At 37.6% G+C, this 19,984-nt stretch overlaps 1 protein-coding gene across 2 annotated transcripts; it reads right to left on the bottom strand.

Moving 5' to 3' along the window:
• Positions 1-4,377: 4,377 nt before the first annotated feature.
• Positions 4,378-18,909, bottom strand: NDUFA4 (NDUFA4 mitochondrial complex associated). Of its 2 annotated transcripts, XM_055589854.1 has the most exons (5): positions 18,723-18,909; positions 17,233-17,321; positions 16,563-16,623; positions 5,037-5,123; positions 4,378-4,901 (listed from the first exon to the last, which is right to left on the bottom strand). In XM_055589854.1, the coding sequence occupies exons 1-4, from the start codon at positions 18,762-18,764 to the stop codon at positions 5,085-5,087; spliced, it is 231 nt and encodes a 76-aa protein (XP_055445829.1). In that variant the 5' UTR covers positions 18,765-18,909; the 3' UTR covers positions 4,378-4,901; positions 5,037-5,084. The 2 variants fall into 2 exon arrangements, with proteins under 2 accessions (XP_055445829.1, XP_055445828.1); XM_055589853.1 differs by lacking the exons at positions 4,378-4,901; positions 5,037-5,123 and adding an exon at positions 11,515-11,732 and having other exon boundaries at positions 18,723-18,900.
• Between the last annotated feature and the right edge of the window lie 1,075 nt (positions 18,910-19,984).

Raw genomic sequence — 19,984 nt, forward strand, 5'->3', positions numbered from 1 at the left:
TCTCCTCAAGCCAAGGATCAAACCTGTGTCCCCTGTGTCTCTTGCATTGGCAACTGGATTCTTTACCATTGAGCTACCAGGGAAGCCCTCATGATGGCGTTAGTGGCCTCATAAAGAGACACCAGGGAATTTGCTGTCTCTCCCTTGGCCATGTCATAACATAGAGAAGGTTACCTCCCAGGAAGTGTTCTCACCAGAAACCAACCATTGCAGGCACCCTAATCTCAGTCTTCCAGCTTCCAGAACTGTAAGAAAATACATTTCCTTTGTTTAAACCACTATGTGTATGGTTTTGTTATGGCAGCCTGAGATGACTAACATAGGGGGGTTTTTCTGTTTTAACAAGTATTATTTCCCTAATAAATTCATGTAGTCTAAATTATTTTTTAAATAGCTTTTCAGTTGGACTTTGATTCCAATGTCTCCTCTCTCAAATTCACATGTACAACTATGCCAGATTAATCTTCCAAAAGCAAATCTCTAATTGTATCCATCATAAATGTTTCTCTTCAACCATCATATAAAATCCACTCTTATCTTTTCTTCCTTTCTTGATCTGTCCTCAACACACATTTTAGTCTTATCTCTGACTACCAGCTTGCATACCTCATGCTAAAAACCTTATACCTTATATTCCTATTTATCACTATCCAAATATACCTTTTGTTTTCCTGTCTCCCACAACATATATCAAAAGCAGGTTTGAGCCATGAAACAAACACCAAAGTAATTAATTAAAGAACTGTATTTGAGTTCTCTTCCCTCTACACTCCCCTCCCCACTTCGCCCCCTTATCCTCAGCCACCTTCCCATAAGCAGCATAAATCACCAGGAGATAATGAAAGCTGGAGTAGGGAGAAAGGATTATATTTCCTCTTCCATAAGGCCTGACATTTTAGCACAGTAGTTAAGTTTGTGTGCTCTGGAGTTACCATTTCTGATTTCAAATCCCATTTCAGCAATTTGTGTCCTGTGTAACCATAATTTCCTTAACTTCTCTACTCCAATTTCTTCATCTGTTAATATAGGAATAAAAATACTCAAAGGTAAAGAAAAGAGCAAGCTACAGTTAAGGCAAATTTAAGCCATTTCCACCAGGTTGCAGATTCTTAATACCAGATCATTGTGCCTGTGGCGTCAGGACTCAAAGTACTGGCACCCCTTGATGAGCACAGCTGAAAATAGTGGCAAGAGGAAGGACTTTGGAGCTATGTAGATCTAGATTCAAATGCCTGCTTTTATAAGATGGTAGTGCGACTTACTTAACCAGCCTCCTTGAACTTTATTTTTTTGATATTGAAATTAGTAAGACAACAGCAGCCCAAAAGGACTGATGTGAGGATAAAAAGTGAGATAACCCATGTAAACAGCCTTGCACATTTAAACAAGAGCTCCCTTCTCTCCCCTCCCTATCCATTACAGAAAGCAAGAGCAAAATTAATCCTGCTAATACCTTAAGCTTTACTTTTTATCCCTAGCAGTCTGATTATTCTATGTTTCTCCATGTTCTTTGTTTTCTAAGCTTTTCTTTCCTAACATAGTATTTTATTAGGTTTGTGCTTTTAAGAAGCAATACAAATTAGCTAAAATGCCTTTCTGTTTTCTTTCCAGTGAACTAATTCTCACTGCAATCTAAAAAATAAACAGCACTGTATTTCTTGCAATTTATGATCTGTGATCATGTTTACAAATTGATATGCCAGCAAATACCAAACTCATTTTCTTCTCCTGGCAACATTTAGCTGAATTCAAAAATTATACTTATTTGAAAATCAACTTTAAAACTAGAACTAAAATTATATTTTATACCAATATGGACCAGCAGTATGATCTATTTTTGTTTCCTTGTCTATGGACCTAAAAACTAGTAATAGACATACAGTTCTTATTTCTCCATATAGTAATTTATTCTCACTATCCATTAGGTCCTTTGTTGTATTCGCCTGCAGTAAGGAAACTAAAAGAAGAGGATAGTTCATGCTCATAGTCATTTTGCTTCAATATGAAAAACATGTCTATAAATTTATTCATGACTATTAGGCACTGTGGGATTCTAGTAAGAGGGGGTACATCACCATATTATAATGATAAACTAAAAATGCCTATATACATTATTTTTCCAGGGTAATTCAAATTAGTAGCTTCCATGTAGAAACATCATATAAGGTATCTACATGGTAAACTGCCAGTAATTAGGGTTTTTCAATAGCTAGTTTATTGATGTTTCATATATAAGCCCTTGGGTATTTATAAAAAACATTCTGTTGCATTTTATTTTCATTTTAATAACATATAAGCACTTGAGTTTCCACTTCTAAACATTCATTCAAAATTCAACTACCATCTACAAATTAAGTTATACTATCACTCAGAAAATGTCTATAAATCAAAAGCCTCTGCAATCGCATTATGTTCTATATATTCAATCAATGAATACTTGCAGGTATATTAAGTGCAGACACTGTCAGGCCCTGGAGATACAAGGACAAACAAAATAGACATAGACACTCTTCTCATGGATACAAAGAAAACCTCGGTGCAACAATCAAGATGTGTGAAATGGGGAAGTAGATTTACTTATCAAGTTTTTGTAAATAAATATAGTCCGTGGCCATGTGTTACGAGAGACGCAAAGGGGAAAAGAATTGCAGATTTATTGAAAGTCACAGTGGATTTTTTTTAACCTTCCTTTCTTCTCTTCATTTTATTTTTTAAAGTAAAAGATTTAAGAAGATTTTATTTTTTTTAGAGCAGATTTAGGTTCACAGAAAACTTGAGGGGAAGATACAAAGATTTCCCACATAGCCCTTGCCCTACAAATGCATGAACCCCCACCCCCATCATCAACACCCTCCACCAAAATGGTACATTTGTTACAACTGATGAACCTAAACTGACACATCACAGTCATCCCAAGTCCACAGTTTACATTATGGTTCAGCCTTGCTATTTATCCTATGGGTCTGGACAAGCGTATGATGACACATATCCAACATTATGGTACCAAGCAGAGTATTTTCAGTGCCTTAGAAATCCTTTGTATTCCATTTATGTATCTTTACCTCAACCCCTGGCAACTGCTGAACTTTTTAACTGTCTCTACAGCTTTGTCTTTTTCAGAGTATCATATAGTTGGACTCATAGGGTAATGGAGCCTTTTCAGGATGGCTTCTTTCATTCAGTAATATGTATTCAAGATTCTTCCATGTCTTTTCATGGGTTGATAGCTCATATCCTTTTAGTGCTGAATAATATTCTATTGTTATCGGATGTACCACAGTTTAATCCATTTACCTACTGAAGGACATCTTGGTTTCTTTCAACAATTATTATTTGACAGCTGCTATAAATATCCATGTACAGTTTTTCTGTGGGCACAAGTTTACAACTCTTCTGGGTAAACATCAAGGAGAAAAATATCTGGCTCCTATAGTATGTTCAGTTACATAAGAAACTGCACCCCCACCCCAAGCTGTTTTCCGAAGTGGCTATACCATTTTTTCTGGATTCTTGATTCTGTTTCATTAACCTATGTCTTCTTTTCCAGCATGACACAATCTTGATTACTATGGCTTTCTAGTAAGCCTTGAACATGGGTATTGTCAGTTTTCAAACTTTATTCTCCTTTAATATTGTGTTGGTGATTCTGACTCTTTTCCATCTCCACAAAAATTTTAGAATCAGTTTGTCAATATCCACAAAACTAACTTACCAAGACTTTGATTGGGGCTACATTGAATCTATAGCATGTAAACACATTGGTGCATTGAATCCACAGCATATAGATGCATTGTTAGTATTATCTGAACAAACTGCTCTTAGATAAATTATGAAGGAAAATTAAAATTTTTTATTTTACCTTCATTTATTCCTTCTTCCATGTACTCCCTTTCCTTTAAGCAAATCCAAGTTTCTGACCTACATTATTTCTCTTCTGTTAAAGAACTTCTTTTAACATTTCTTGCAAGGCAGATCTACTGGCAATGAATTCCATCAGCTTTTGCTTGAGAGTCATTATTTCTCCTTCACTTTTGAACAATTTTGCAGGGCACAGAATTCTAGGGAGGTGCATTTTCTTTCTCAGAACATTTAAAATATTTTACTCCACTCTCTTCTTGCTTGCATTGTTTCTGAGGGAAGCTAAATGTAATCTGTTCCTCTACAAGTAATTGTTTTTCCTCTGGCTTCTTTTAGGATTTTTTTTTTATCCTTGACTTTCAGTAGTTTAAAATTAATATGCCTAGGGATAGTTTTTTTTGGCATTTACCTGCTCAGTGTCCTCAGGGATCTGTGAGCTAGCTTATGACATAATTTTGGCAAGTCCTCAGTCATTATTATTTAAGTATTTCTTCTGCTCTCGTCTCTCTTTTTTCTCCTTCTATTTCCGTTACACGTATGTGTGAAGTTGTTCCACACATCTTGCATATTCTTTTGTTTGTTAGTCTTTGTTCTCTTTGCTTTCCAGTTTCCAAGGATCCTATTGATATATCCTCTAGCTCAGATTTTTTCTTCCTCAGTTCTGTCCAGTTTACATATGGCCCATCAAAGGCCCTCTTCTTTTCCATTATGGTGTTTTTGATCTCTTGAGTTTATTTTTGGTTTTTTTGGCTGGACAGTGACTGAAGTTCTATGTTATTCAAACCCTGTTCTCTTTTCTGTATATAATCCTGATTTTTTACTTAGTTTCTAGTGAACAATTTGAAAAAAACACTTTATAAAAGAGCAGCAGTTTTCATATTGTATAAAAATCTAAAAGCATGTCGGGGACTCAATTCTGTTCAGCTAAACGGGACATCATTTGTACTGTCGTCACCCTCAAGAGTTGTTCAACGTGATCACCTCCTCCCATTCTCTTTCCCCTCCCTAGATGTCCATTTCCTTCCTTCCAGTTGCCTTAGACTCTAAGGAAAAACAAAACAAAAAAGAAGAAAAGAAAGTATTAGCAAACAGCATAATGATAGTAAGAGGTTTTCAATTAGTCACTTTGTATTGAGTTTATTATTCTACTAGGAAATATAAGGAGAAAATGAACAAACCTTTTCCTATTTGAGTCCACTCAGTGCCGTGTTAGAATGAGTTCAACATCAGCTCTCAAGAGCTAATTCTTCTTGCATTTTTCCAACCTTCGATTGAAAAAACAAGATGGTACCTTAAACTCTGCCACAGTAGATGTATTAGTTTTCCCATTGCTCCTATAACAAATTACCATGAATTTAATGGCTTAAAACACAAATTGCTATCTCACAGTTATATTAGTTAGAATTCACTGGACTGAATTCCTTTTTGGAAGTGCTAAGAGAATTCATTTCCATAGGTTTTCCAGCTTCTTTGAAGCTTCCCACATTTCTTGGCTCATGATTTCCTTTCTCCATCTTTGAAGCCAGCAACATTGCATTTATCATTCTTTTATAGTCACGTCTCCCTCTGACTTTCCCCTTCAGACTCCCTCTTTCACTTTTAAGGATTCTTCTATTACACTGGGCTCTGAATAATCCAGGATAATGTCCCTATTTTAAAGTCAGCTGATTATCAACAGAAATTTCATGTACAATTTTACTTCTCCTTTGCCATATAAACAAATTTATTCTCAGGTTCCAGGAATTAATTTAGGGGAAGGCATTCATCTGCCAACCACAGAAATCTGCAAATGCTACAAATCAGGATTTTCCCCTCTGGAGAGCTGGTTGTTAAACATTTACCTGCACACCACTGCTTCAAGAGGGAACATGACACAAACTCCTTATGAAAACAATAGGATTTAACAATTTAGAAATTTACCAAGATTCTCCTAACAAAGTTGCTTTGTAATTTAAAATGTTGAAATACACTATATAACAAGGAAGGATAAATTACTTTCTGACTAGTCTAAAACAAATTAAGTTTGTAGAGTATCTTTATTTAGGATGGATCATTATGGAATCTGAAAATATTGTATAGTATTAACTCTTTTCCTAGAAAAGCTTTGGTTAGAAACAAACAGAAAAGCTTTGTATAGAGTATACAAGCTGCTGCCTTTTAAGATTAAAAAAACAACAGCAGGAAAAAAGACCTGAGATAAATTTTTCCAGATGCTATTTATCATTCAAACAGCATCAAAAAATTCTTTCAATATCAGGCATGGATTAACTCAGTATCATTTTCAGCTGAGGAGAAATGACCTACATAACAAGATTTTAATTCACGGAGTCATAATGCAAATCAGAGAGGGTGGAACATTATTATGGCATGCTATGTGGGCAAGCGTTGCTTGAGCAAACCTAGGGAGAAACATAAATCACACTTCTTAGACTTATAGCTCGGGTATAAAAGGGGAGTCACCTTGAAATCAGTGATATTTACAATAAAAAATTACTGGATCAGATTGTTGGTAGTTGGATAAGCTTTTACTGAACAGTTCTTTTCTTTCCTTTAAGCTTTTTATAATATGGCTTTTAAGTTTCCCATTAAATTTCTGATGGAAGGACAGAAAGAAATGAACTCCAGGCTTTATAATACAAATTATATAATATTTAAGTAATACTTATTTTGCCAGGAGATATATTAAGCCTCTTACATATATTATCTTATTTAATTCTAAAGACAACCCTATGAGACATGTCTAGCAGGTTCAGGGAATGAATGTGAAGGTGAAGTCAAACTATCTGGATTCAAAGCTTGACTCTATACCACTCCCTAGTTAAATACGGCCCTGGGCATATTTTTGTCTTGTTCTCTTCACTTGTCTAAAAAAGTTGGTGGGGGAGGGGGTTGAGTAGCAGCAAGTCAGCCTTCAGTTCAGTTCAGTTCAGTTCAGTCACTCAGTCGTGTCCGACTCTTTGCGACCCCAGGAATCGCAGCACGCCAGGCCTCCCTGTCCATCACCAACTCCCGGAGTTCACTCAGACTCACGTTCATCGAGTCAGTGATGCCATCCAGCCATCTCATCCTCTGTCATCCCCTTCTCCTCCTGCCCCCAATCCCTCCCAGCATCAGTCTTTTCCAATGAGTCAACTCTTCGCATGAGGTGGCCAAAGTACTGGAGTTTCAGCTTTAACATCATTCCTTCCAAAGAAATCCCAGGGCTGATCTCTTTCAGAATGGACTGGTTGGATCTCCTTGCAGTCCAAGGGACCCTCAAGAGTCTTCTCCAACACCACAGTTCAAAAGCATCAATTCTTCGGCACTCAGCCTTCTTCACAGTCCAACTCTCACATACATACATGACCACAGGAAAAACCATAGCCTTACAATGTTATAATTAGTAAATGAAGTAATATATATTGTCCCTGGCTCAATGATGTTATCCACTGGTGTTACCGGTTTCATCCTGATATGAGATGCCTTCTTGTAACCCTTTCTCTTGTCTTTTTTACCTTCTACCTACTCAAGAAAAGTGGAGATTTCCTCCAAAGATGAATTCTATCAATCACCCTAGAGGAAAGGGACAAGCTGCTACAATGAGAAACACTTATGTGTAATAAATATATACATAATTTCTATGTATATTTTTACTTGAAGTTTAAATTTCAAATTTAGAGGTTCTGTTTTGCTCTACAGTAACTGCTATTTGTTCAGATAACAAAGTTCCTGCATGCCCTATTTGAGCATTTTTGAGAAAGTGGTAACAGAGTAGCATTCCAGCATATTCTCTGATACCATTGAAGGAAAGCCTTGGATATATAAAAAATGCTTTCTGTGAATTATTTTAGTTATGCTGAGCATGCACTGCTTTTATAACTGGAAAGGATAAAAATGGGAAGAAAAGAAAATGGATATCTTTTGGAAATGGTGAATATGGTATATGGACTTCGGGAATTTTTTTTTTAAATGAAAGGAGGACTTATCTAGTTTTATTTGTGCTTGTACCTAACTTTTCCTTCATTCAGATTCATCCTAATTAAAATGTTGTGAAATAAGAAAATAAGCTTGAAATGTCAGGATAGATGTTTTTCAGTATAAAGATGACGCTTTAGTTGGAAATTTTAAAAGACCTATAAAAAACTTATCCACTGGGGTTGATGACGTATAGCTCAGAGCCCTTTCACTAAAGGTGTTCAATATTTCTAATTCTGGTTCTCTGCCTCTGTCAAAAATCACTTGTAGCAACTTAAGGTTAGCCACTCTAGACACCTGATGAATTGGTCCTTTATTCATTCACTTACCAAATATTTCTTGAACACCAACTATATGCCAGGTACCATTCCAGGTGCTGAGGATATTTCAACAAACAAAATGGCCAAATATTCTTATACTCATAGAGCTTACATTTTAGTAGAGGAAGATATTTAAAAAGTAGTCATAAAGTTTTACTGGGGTAAAGAATCTACCTGCAATTCAGGAGACTCGGGTTTGATCCCTGGGTTGGGAAGAGTCCCTGGAAAAAGAAATGGCAACCCATTCTAGTATTCTCGCCTGGGAAATCCCATAGACAGAGGAGCCTCGCAGGCTACAGTCCATGGGGTCGCAAAAGTCAGACACGACTTAGCAACAAAACAATCTAGCTTTTACTGAGTAAAACAGGAAAATGTTGGTGGATATTGAACAAAGGAATATATTAAAGATCACTTTGCCTGCTGTTGTTACTAACGGATTGTAGACAGGGAGACCCAGTTGAGAGGTTATTTATTACTTCATGTTAGATGATGGCTTAAGGCCAAGGTGACAGTGGGGAAATTATGTGCTGAAAATAGTGAGATTCTGGGTATTATTTTGAAGGTATAGTAAACATACTCAAATATAGTAGATACATGGGTGTTGAAGAGTTAATGAATGAAGACTGAGGATCTTGGACTGAACTACCATTAAGGATGGCGTTCCTATAAACTCACAATATTGAAAACAGTGGGACTGAGGACTGTGGATGCAGAAATTGAGATGTTTACAAGTTCATATCAGACATCTTAAAGATGCCTCCAAAAATCCACATGGAGAGGTCAAGTGAATAGAGATACACACACACAAACACACATGAAAAAAGACCTGATCTGAAAAATTAAACAGCCAAAGGATGGTACTTGAAGACATGAAACTGGATGAAGAGTTCATTTAGTGGAAAAGTCCAGTGTTTTTTTTTTTCCTTTGGTGCACTCCAATATTAAAAGCTCATGGAAACGAAAGTATATCACCAACAGACTGAGTAGAAAAGCCAAAGCTATTAAAAAAAAAAAAAAAAACAAGCACAGCATGGCATTCTAGACAGTGAAGGAATATTTCAAGGAGTTGGGTAAACTCTGTTAGGTCAAAGTGAGCAATGATGATCGACTTTTAAATTTAGAAACGTGGAGGTCATTGATGCCCAAAACTGAAGCATTTTTAGTTAAGTGATAAGGGTGAAACCTGATCAGGGTGGGTTAATAGACTTGAAAAAAGCAAAATTCAGTATAATTTTTGCTTGCTTGCTTCAAATACCCTGTTGTTCAGTTGCAAAGTTGTGTCTGACTCTGACCCCATGGACTGCAGCACACCAGGCTTCCCTGTCCTTCACCATCTCCCAGAGCTTGCTCCAACTTGTATCCACAGTGATGCCATACAACCATCTCGTCCTCTGTCATCCCCTTCTCCTGCCTTCAATCTTTCCCAGCATCAGGGTCTTTCCCAGTGAGTCAGCTCTTCACATCAGATGGCCAAAGTACTGGAGCTTCAGCTTCAGCATCAGTCCTCCCAGTGAATATTCAGGGTTGATTCAAGTACCTCCTGAGAAGCATCTGTCAATTCTGAAAATGGCAATTTTTCAAATATACAAAAATGCTACCCAAGGCAACATCTATCCTGAAACACAGTTTTGCCTGGTGACCTCATTAAGATCAGGAAATGACAAAGTAATCTGCTGTATATTTAAATAAGCAGTACAGTAAAAGTATAATTCTAAACAAATTCATTCAAGGGTAAAAAAAATGGCATGTTATTTTTCCTGGCAGCATTCGTATCTGATGCAGTGACAGTCAATTTCCATTGCTACTTCAGTGTCTATAACAGCAGTAATTGGATGTAGTTTCTTCAAGACATGTCTCATGCCAAATTTTACATTTTTGTGTGGGCAAGTCCAGAAATACTGATCACAAAGAGATTATTAAAGAGTCTTAAAAGACAATTTTCTAGTACTAGAAAATGTAAGGCATTTATTTGGAAATACTTAATAAAATCTTTGTCTTTCAATTATTTAGGAATTTTGACTAAATCCCTGTATCTTTTCATAATTTTAAACCTTGAGGTGATTTGTACCAAAGCATCCAGAGTAGTTCCTGACACGGGTGGGAATGGGGCAATTTTGTGCACCAAGTAGCATTTGGCAATGTCTGCAAGCATTTTTAGTTTTACAACGTGGAGAGAGAATGTCACTGGCATATATGGCAGAGGACAAGCACACTACTAACCACGCTAATATAAAATAAAAACCCACCCTACTACAACAATCTGACAGCTGACTCAGAAGGTCAACAATGGCAAGGCTGAGAAACTCTGAGGATAAACATTATCGAAAGACAAGGAGCTTGAAGTGGTCAATTCTACATTCAAGACTACCTGGGTTTAAACACAAACAGATGAATTCAAATGCCTTCATGTGTTCCGCTTTCATGGATACAGAGGGTTGACTGCACTGCGCCATTTTATATAAGGAACCTGAGCGTCTGTGAATTTTGGTATCTGTGGGAAGCGGGAGGAACAGTGTTCCCGAAACAAATCTCCCAGACACCAAGGGGTAACTGATTCACATTTGACTAATGGAATGAACTTGAATAATTTAATCTTGGTTTAATTGGTCTTGGTTTCCTTACTATTTAAAAAAATATTTGCTAAGTATTTGAGATAATTCACATGAACATTTAATTCAGTTCCTGACAAGTAAAATGTACCATTACTTTGTAAACACAAACTATGTATAACATAGACCTATATATTAAAATCTAAAATTGTATCACTAAATTCCTGAAGCTCCTACAATGTCATGATCTACACACACCACGTGGAAAACTGATATATGACATGGCTAATTCTTGATTAGCCACCACTGAAATGTTCTGCTCATTGGATCAAAATTGTTAGCATACTTCCTAGCCTTTGAAAACCTGCCAAAACTCAGAAGTTCTCAAGAGCTCTTCTTGGCCACTCACTCGGTGAGTAGTGATGGAGTCAGATCCAACTACAATCCCCAGCCAGACCATGGCAACTGACAACCTAGAAATTTTCAGTAGAGAGAATGAATGACACAGTAAAAACCAGTATTAACAACAGCACATACTTCAATATCAGCCAGTAACAGAAATTCAGAGGTTTTCATCTCGCCAATCCCAAAGAGGCTTGAATAATCTTCCAAATCTACCTTTCATTTATAATTCCAGTTCTTAAATATGCCCCAGCACTAACAACGGCCTGTACACAAAATGAAAGTGTCTCATTAGAGCTGCTTAAAGTTTTATTTTCAAGTTACATGAATACACAGAAACTAAAAAAATTCCTTAAATTCCAATAGTTTATTTCCCATATCCTAAGTTATGAAGTTCAGAGTAGAGTTTCAGCATTAAATAATGACACATATCAAGTTTCAGACTATTTATTCATCAGTGTAAACCCCACCACAATACACCAACGTGATTTCGTGCATTTACAGGGGAAATATTTCCTGGTTAAGTGGAAAATTGTGCGGATGGCTTCTGGAAGACCTTCATTCAAATCAGCTTTACAGTGAAATATTTCATTTAGAAGTCTGGACCTTCTTTCTTCAGTTTGCTGTAATCTACATTCACAGAGTAGAACTTGGAAAAGAAAAAAGATATTTCAGATAATCATATACACAAAGATGATACAGCAGTTTAAGATCATTTTTATTCAGCTTTATATAGTAACAATTATAGACATGAATTATTTAAAATATTTAACAATATAAAAGTCATTCAAACAAAGACGTTAAAATTCCAGTCCTTAATAATGGTTTTGGTAAGGTAAAAATATTCAGTCTTCCTCAGAAAAGCAGAGTCAGTATCATCTGTTGGAACTTATAAAAAATTCTTCTTTTCAAGGTGAATAATTATGAATTCTTCTGACATATACTTCCAATTCTTACGTTTTTCCTTTCCTCTCCATTAGGTACAGGAGTGAATCTCCAACAGAATGAGTATCAATAATTATCCTTATTTGGTCAGCAAAGTGCTATAATTTAGATGGGAAAGGTTTACAGCAATAAAGATCAGCTAATAATATAAAGTAATGCTTTGTTGCATGTTTGTTTCTGTTAGTTTTTAGATACAAACTGGCCTGCTTTGATGGCTTTTCTTTCCATTTTTCTCTCTCCTTCACTTAGGGGTTTCCTTAATTTCCTAACCCAGAATGCATCAAAATCAAATTTATACTTTACCACCTTTGGCACAAAAGCTTTTAAATATATTTAAATGTATTTTGGAAATTTTTAAATTTTCATAAATGTGCCTATATTCAACTTAATTTGAAATATATTTTACTAGCATTTCTTTAAAAACTGCCTCTAACTCCCAATAATTTAAAAAAAAATGATTTATACTTGTAACTGCTCTAACAATCCTACTAAGGAAACAGGATTCGTAATAAGCCCAGACAAGGCTATAATCTTATGCCAAAGAATACTGAAGAGGCTATGCTATAATTACTTGAAAACTATATTATTTAACTCCAAAAGTATCTGAAGTGCAGAATTCATCATCATTTTCTTCAGTTTTTAAACAAGAAGCTCATAGATCTGTGTCCATTGTTTCTTCAAAGCCTTTTATTTCTTGAAACATACCCTAACTTCTTGATCTCTAGTTGAAAAATTCTTAGTTTTATTTGACTTTTAAAAAAATTCCCAGGTTGTGAAGCTTATCCTTGATACACATATGTAGACGTTTATAAACGTTATAAACATTAAGGTACGAATCAGTCATAAAGTAGTATTTTTTCTTCTGACAGTATTCTCCTATGAAGTAACTGAAATAGACAATAAGACTTGAAAGAAACCAACTGCTCATCTGTAACATACTAACAAAATGTTAAAGACAGTATTTATAAAAGGAACTGCAGGTTATATTTTAAGAAATATTTATGGGCTGTTTTAAAAGATCCCAGGCACTATCGGCAGAATCATTTATCTTAATTATCACAACCTTACTCATTCTTTAGAAAAGAAGCCACTGGGATCAAGTTATCAAGTTGTCAGAAGCAGGATCAAGCCCAAGCAGAGTGCAAAGTTCACAGTATTTTTGCTAATTTTCTCAAAACTAAGCAGACTTCTGATATGTTTGCTTTATTCGGCTCCATGTACCAGTATCAGAGTTCTCTGTCAAAGTAATTTTCAAATCTGCTTTATTTTTCAGCTTCCATGTCCCCAATCCTTTTCTCAATTTAATGGTAGCTACCTCGGCAGTTTCTGAAACAACAGCTGGGAAGGCACAGCATATTCTGATCTTGGCTTCAGGGTATTTTATCCAGTTGAGAAATGCTGCTAGACCTTCAATGCTTAAATGCTATCTTAGCCTACTCTCTTGTATTAGTTAGCTTTTGCTAGAATGTGAAATAGCAAAAAATAACCACCAAATCATAGCAGCTTTCAAGAAAGGTTTATTTTTCATTCACATTATCTGCCTTTCTAAGCTCACTGCTCTATGTTCTTTTCATTTTAATCTGGGCTGAATGAAAAGCCCTAACTGTCAATTTGGTCTCAGGAGGGAAATGGAAAAGAACAATGGATGAACCACACGCTCGATTAGAAGTGGCAGATACCACTTTCTTTGATTTGCCAGAGCAAGTCACATAACCAAACCTGATGTTAAAAGGGCCAGAAAAAAAATTCTCTTAGGTGAGGGGAAGTGAATGACAGAGAAAGAATAACCTAGCCTACCTCAGTGTTTAGGTTTAAGAGCAGCAGTAGACATCATCCATGCCAAGCTCCCAAGTTTTGGGGCTTGGCTCCCTTCTATTTCTGCTTGCAAATGTCCCAATTCTTCTAAACTCATCTCTTGGCAAGTAGAGCCAGCAATCGTCTACTAACATCCTGTTTTCCAAAATCTTTTATAATGAACTCTTTAGGCACAAGGTCTGCTTTCCAAATTATAGCAGGTGACACTTTATCAGATATTTTGCCATTATATGATTCCTTTTTCCAGGCTAATACCAGTATGTTAGCTATTCACAGCCCAATCTATGCCACACACATTAGATTTCTGCTGAGGCAACGTTCCATTTCCAGCTCACATGGCCCTATCCTGGCATGTGTTACCATACTCTTGTTGTTGCTGTTCAGTCACTAAGTCGTGTCTGATTCTTTGTGACCCCATGAACATCGTATTTTAAAACACTGGTAATCAGTTTCATTATCATAATCACCTGGGGAGTTTTCTGAACTACATACCAGAGATTCCAATATGCTCTTGGGGTGAGGGGACCAAGGCCTGGGGTTTTTTGGCTGCTGCTATTTCCTTTTTCAAAGTTTATTGGGTGTGGAATCATTTTCTCCAGAATGGACTTAAATTTACAGGAGAGAAAAAAATAGGATGCTTGCGTGTCATTTTTTGAGGCAAAATGTGACACAAATTAAGATGGCTCACTTCAGGTTCACCAGTACATTTTTGTCTCTTGTAAAGAAATCTGTTGAAGATTTGGAAGCCCAATTATAATCAGAAGGTTGAACAGAAGACTTGGAGTCTGCAAAAGGTGGTCATTATTTTAAAAGCTGCTGTCATCAGTAATGACAGCAATTTCTATAATAAGGAGCTATATCTGCTAAAAGGTCCTAAACACTCCTTGCTCTGGATACTTCTCCCTAACAGTGCTCAAAGAAACTGCTAGTTTTTGATGAAAGAGCCTGGCATAGTGGAAAATTCACGGCAAGTTATATACTTTAAGTGGGTAAACTGTATGGTATATAAAGGGCTTCCCAGGTGGCCCTAGTGGTAAAGAACCCACCTGCCAATGCAGGAGACATAAGAGATGAGGCTTTGATCCCTGGATTGAGAAGATCCCTGGAGGAGGACATGGCAACTCACTCCAGTATTCTTGCCTGGAGAATCCCATGGACAGAATAGCCTCGTGGGCTACAGTCCATCAGTTAAGTCCCTCAGTCGTGTCCAGCTCTTTGAGACCCCATGGACTACAGTAAGCCAGGCTTCCCTGTCCATTATCAACTCCTGGAGCTTGCGCACACTCGTGTCCATTGAATTGGTGATGCCATCCAACCATCTCATCCTCTGTCTCACCCTTTGACTCTCTGACAGTCCGTCCGTAGGGTCACAAAGAGTTGGACTCAACTGAAGTGACTTAGTACACATATATGGTACATGAATCATATCCTAATAAAACTTTGACATGCCATGGGTTTTTTCTTTGTATATGCAAAAATTTACATTCTTTATGACACTGCAAGGATTTTTTCTTTGTACATGCAAAAATTTTACATGGAAGCATAGCATCTGAGGAATAAATGGTCTTAGATTTTCAACAAGGATAGACCTTATGGGCATTATGCTAAGTGAGGTAATTGAGACAGAGAAAGACAAATATACTGTATGATCATCACTTAAATAGAATCTAAAAAGTCTGAATTTGTAAAAAGAGAAAGTAGACTGGTGACTACCAGAGGATGGAAGATGGGGAAATTGGGAAGATTTTATTAAAGGCAGAAACTTGCGACTAGTAGCTCAACAAGTTCTGGAGGCTTAATGCACAATACAGTGATTATCATCAACAGTATCACAAATTTCAGAGTTGCTAAGAGACTAGCTCTTAATTATTCTCAACACAAAAATGTGATAATTATGTGACATGATAAAGGTGTTAGCTAACACTACTGTAGTAATCATAGTGTAATACATAAATGCACCCAACCAACAAGCTGTACACCTCCAACTTACACAATATTACACGTCAATTATGTATCAATAACATAAATAGAAGCAAATAGCCTCAGTCCATGAAATCCTTCTTTGGAGTAGTTTCAAAACTAGTTTTGCAGAAAGATGTCAAAAAGATGTACCTAGAAAGTTTATGGCAAAATATAAGTTTCAACTGATTTTCACATCTTCCTACTAATTCTCACCTGAAATATGTCAACCATACCAAAAAGAAAAAACCACCAACCAAACCAGCCACTAGATTAGTTACTCAAAGTGTGGCCCATGGACCAAGAACATCAATATCATCTGAAACTTTATCAGAAATGCAAATGTTCAGTCTCCACAACAGATCAAGTGAATCAGAACCGCTGGGGGTGGAGTTGAAGAATCTATTTTAACAACCTCTCCAGTGATGCCAATGTATGCCGAGGTCTGAGAATCACTGCACTACACTAACCAAGACTGGAGAAAATGTTAACCATACTCTTTCTTTCCTTAGTCAAATTAGCAGAATTGAGACATTATCTTCATTTCCTACACAGACTCTAAAGCCTGTGAATAAAGTCCTTAAAAAAATATTTATTAGAAAAATATACCATTTTAATTTCACAGAACAATCTAGCAATTTCTCAAAGTTCATTTATAATAGAGTTTTACTTGCATCTCCTATTTCAAAAAAAGACCTACTCCATGACAAAATTTATTAAAATACACTTTCCAGCAATTCTGAAACAATTTTTAGCTTACCTTGTACTGATCATTAGGACCTAGTTTGTTCCAGGGTTCTGGGTTATTCTTTCTGTCCCAACTAGAAGAAATATATAAAACATTATAATTATTAAAGTTACAAAATACTATTTAAAATAGTTTTATATTCAAGAAGCTATCATTTTGAATAGATCAAATTCCATTTCCTATCAGATGAAGTAGTGTTATTTTCATTATAGAGTTGAAATAGAGAAAAGACCCCTAATAAGAAAACCCATGGAACAAGTTAGAAAAAGGTACAACACAGAGAGCCCCTTGGGGCAGTTATCCCCGTTCCTAACCCTGTCAGAGAAAACTTTATTTTAAAAAAAAGCATTCCCTATTGTAGAAAAACAGCCCCCAAAAAACACTCAAACATACTAGCACCCCTGACTAAGTGTTTCATAAAGTTACTATTATCTCAATCCTCACAACATTACAAAACAGGTACTGGCAGTTCTATTCAACCAAAGAGAAAATGCAACTCAGAGAAATCTAGATAATTTCATGAACCAGAAAAAAAAACAACAGTAGAACTGGGATCTGAACTTACTCTAGGACAGCCAATTTCAGCTTCTTTCTGCTACTTGACTCTGCCTCTCTAGAAAGACTGAGGCTCCTAAATCAGTTTGGTAAACCATCAAAATTCTAAACATTTTTAAACACTTACCTGACATCGGGATTGAACAATGCCAGTCGCGTGACATACAGTGCTGCTCCAGTCCCTCCTGCTCCAATAAATATGAAGAGGGGGATCAACTGGAAGCCAAAACAAAATAGATGAGAATTAACAGTCATCTTCAAATACCTACATACTGATAAAAGTAAACAAAAAAAGACTACAGTAGTTTCTACACACTGATTCCCAAATCTCTAACCATCTTTCTATTTTTTAAAAAAATTCTGACAACTTTATTGGGATTTACATGCCGTAAAATTCATTAACTTCAACAACCAACGATTTCCAGTAAATGTATAAAGTTGTGCAACCGTCCCACAGTACAATTTCAGAACATGCCCATCACCCCAAGAATCTCTCTCAGGGCCACCGCTGCCACTCGCATCCCCATCTTCAGCCCCAGGCAACCACTAATCTGCGTTCTAACTCTAGATTTATCTTCTCTTCAAACCACCTTTTTAAGCTGGTCTTAAAGTTTGAAAAAAAAGACTTCATTTTTAAGGAAGATTTCAACTATGTTCGATAGTTTTTAAAAAAAGGAATTTCTAGAATTTCTAAAGGATGTGAAGGTAACAGATTTAACGTGGAAAACGTTATACTGAAATTTTAAATTTTCTAAGAAAATACATCATTTTTTTTACCTAATAGTCATACATCACTCTCATTAAATTCCAGCTTCTCGCATGTAAAGGCTTGAAACACAAGCTCTTGGCAAATTATTTAAGCTTGCTTCTATACAGACGTTATGAAAAACAAAAATTCTGTTAAATAAAGTCTGAATGAGCATATAGAAACACACCTACTATAAATACCGCTATTACACATAATCTCTGGAAACGTACTGCTAGGACACTTAATGCACAGTTAGGGAATCAGATTTAAAAATAAAAATTAAAGATTGCATAACTGAGTTTCAGGACCACCGGACGTTGATGTGCAAGGGGAAAATACGTGAAATATTTCTTTTATATTTCTATATATATTTCTCAACGCAATTAAACTCCGCACTCCTAAAATATCATAAAATATCAAGACGTCAAGAGAAACTGAGGATTCCAAACTCAGAGACCTTCACATTTTCCTTAAGGCCTGGTGGTGCAATGAAGTGAAAACAAGGCTTTTAACAGCACAACAAACAGTATAACTGACCTTTCCTGCTGTCTAACCAACACAGAGCCCAACTATCCCTCCTAGTACCACCGACCTGCAAAAGGACGCGCGCCCACCTCACTGTTCCAACATTTTCTTTTCCCCGAAAGTATCCCTCACCTCCAACATGCCAGGCCAAACCCCCACAATGCAAGGCGTGCAAGGTCAGAACTCAAGGTCCTGGGGCAACTAGGAGAACAGGACAGAGTGAGGCAAGGTCCAGCCCCGAGGAACCGTAGGGGCTGAAGGAGGAAGCTCCCAGTGGACTGACGCAGCCGCCTCCCCTCACAGGATAGACAGGGAAGACACTGGGAAAGGGTTTAAGAACTCACGCTAGGATGCTTCTTGGCCTGACCTATGATCTGGCGGAGCATGGTTGCAACAGAGGCCTCGAGTCCAAACCGAGAGAAAAGCTAAGCCGCAAGACCGGAGATTAAGCACTCACGGCACCTGGGAGAAGCGGACATCCAAAGTCACTCAGGACCTCCTACCTGAAGGACCCCTGGCTCAGAGGGCGGCCTGCGGCAGGAGGGCCCGGATGCAGCTGTCCTGGATAATGCCTGTTTGGCTCAGCACCTCTCGCGTCTGCTGTAACCTGGCCAAATCAACAGAGTTCGACTGCAAAGCAAAACAGTCTCATTATTATGCCTTGCATATTTTCAATGGGTAATTTTTTTTTGCGTCAAAACTAGAACCTACGATTGACTACATGGGCACTTTCTCGGGAGGCCTCGTGTTTGAAGAGGGGGCGGGCAGGCGGACGCACGCGCCTTGAGCTCAGAGAGCCGGGTCCTTTAGCTAGACGTCCACGAGCCTGGTCCGCGCGCCGAGGCGCTGGGGGCGCGCGTGCCGGCTGCGCGCCGGCCGCGCGCCGGCCGCCCTGACAGCCGCTCGGGGAGCTGCGCGGCGCCTCTGGCTGCTGGGCGCCGGCCGCCTGGAGTGCAGGTCGAGTCTCTAGCCGCTGAGGTCAGCGACTGCGGTTTAAAACTACTGCAGCTGCTTCCTGTCCTTGACTGTCATTGAAGAGCAGAAGTTAGAAACTAGTAAATGACTTAAAGATGGCTGTAGTCTTGCTAATGTGATCTGGAAACAGTTCCTGGTCGTCGCTTAAGTGTTCAGGGCTTCCCTGGTGGCTCCAATGCGGAAGACAGGTTCGATCCCTGGAACAGGAAGATTCCCTGGAGCAGGAAATGGCAACCCACTCCAGGTATTCTTGCCTGGAGATTCCCACGGACAGAGGAGCCTGGCTACAAAGGTGCTACAAAGACCTTTGCGACATTGCCACTCTCTCCTCTGCCTGGGTCTGAAACTGCATTCTAAAAATATGTTTCTATCGGTCTTGTCACTACAAATAATTTTTTCCGGTATCCCAATACTGGAATTCTCATTTACGTTTTTTCTTTTTCTTTTTTTAACCCAGAAGTCTTCCCAGGCATTCGAGAACACTCTGAACCCCAACCTCATATGTAGCTTAAAGCATTAATCAAATGATCATACCAGTAATTGGACCTGGAAAGAAAGTCTCCTCCTAAAAAGTAATGGGAGACCTGAAGGAGAAGACATTAACCAAACGAAATGGAGGGAGGTAGATGTA

Source organism: Bubalus kerabau, chromosome 8, assembly GCF_029407905.1.
Source record: "Bubalus kerabau isolate K-KA32 ecotype Philippines breed swamp buffalo chromosome 8, PCC_UOA_SB_1v2, whole genome shotgun sequence".
Classification (NCBI taxonomy): domain Eukaryota; kingdom Metazoa; phylum Chordata; class Mammalia; order Artiodactyla; family Bovidae; genus Bubalus; species Bubalus kerabau.

Bases quoted from the DNA above. Each gene is read 5' to 3' on its own strand.
- NDUFA4 (XM_055589853.1), bottom strand. From the start codon at position 18,764: ATGCTCCGCCAGATCATAGGTCAGGCCAAGAAGCATCCTAGC. The intron at 17,322-18,722 runs GTGAGTTCTTAA...TTTGGCTTCCAG, and splicing joins AGGCCAAGAAGCATCCTAGC to TTGATCCCCCTCTTCATATT. The intron at 16,624-17,232 runs GTAAGTGTTTAA...TATTTCTTCTAG, and splicing joins TTGTTCAATCCCGATGTCAG to TTGGGACAGAAAGAATAACC.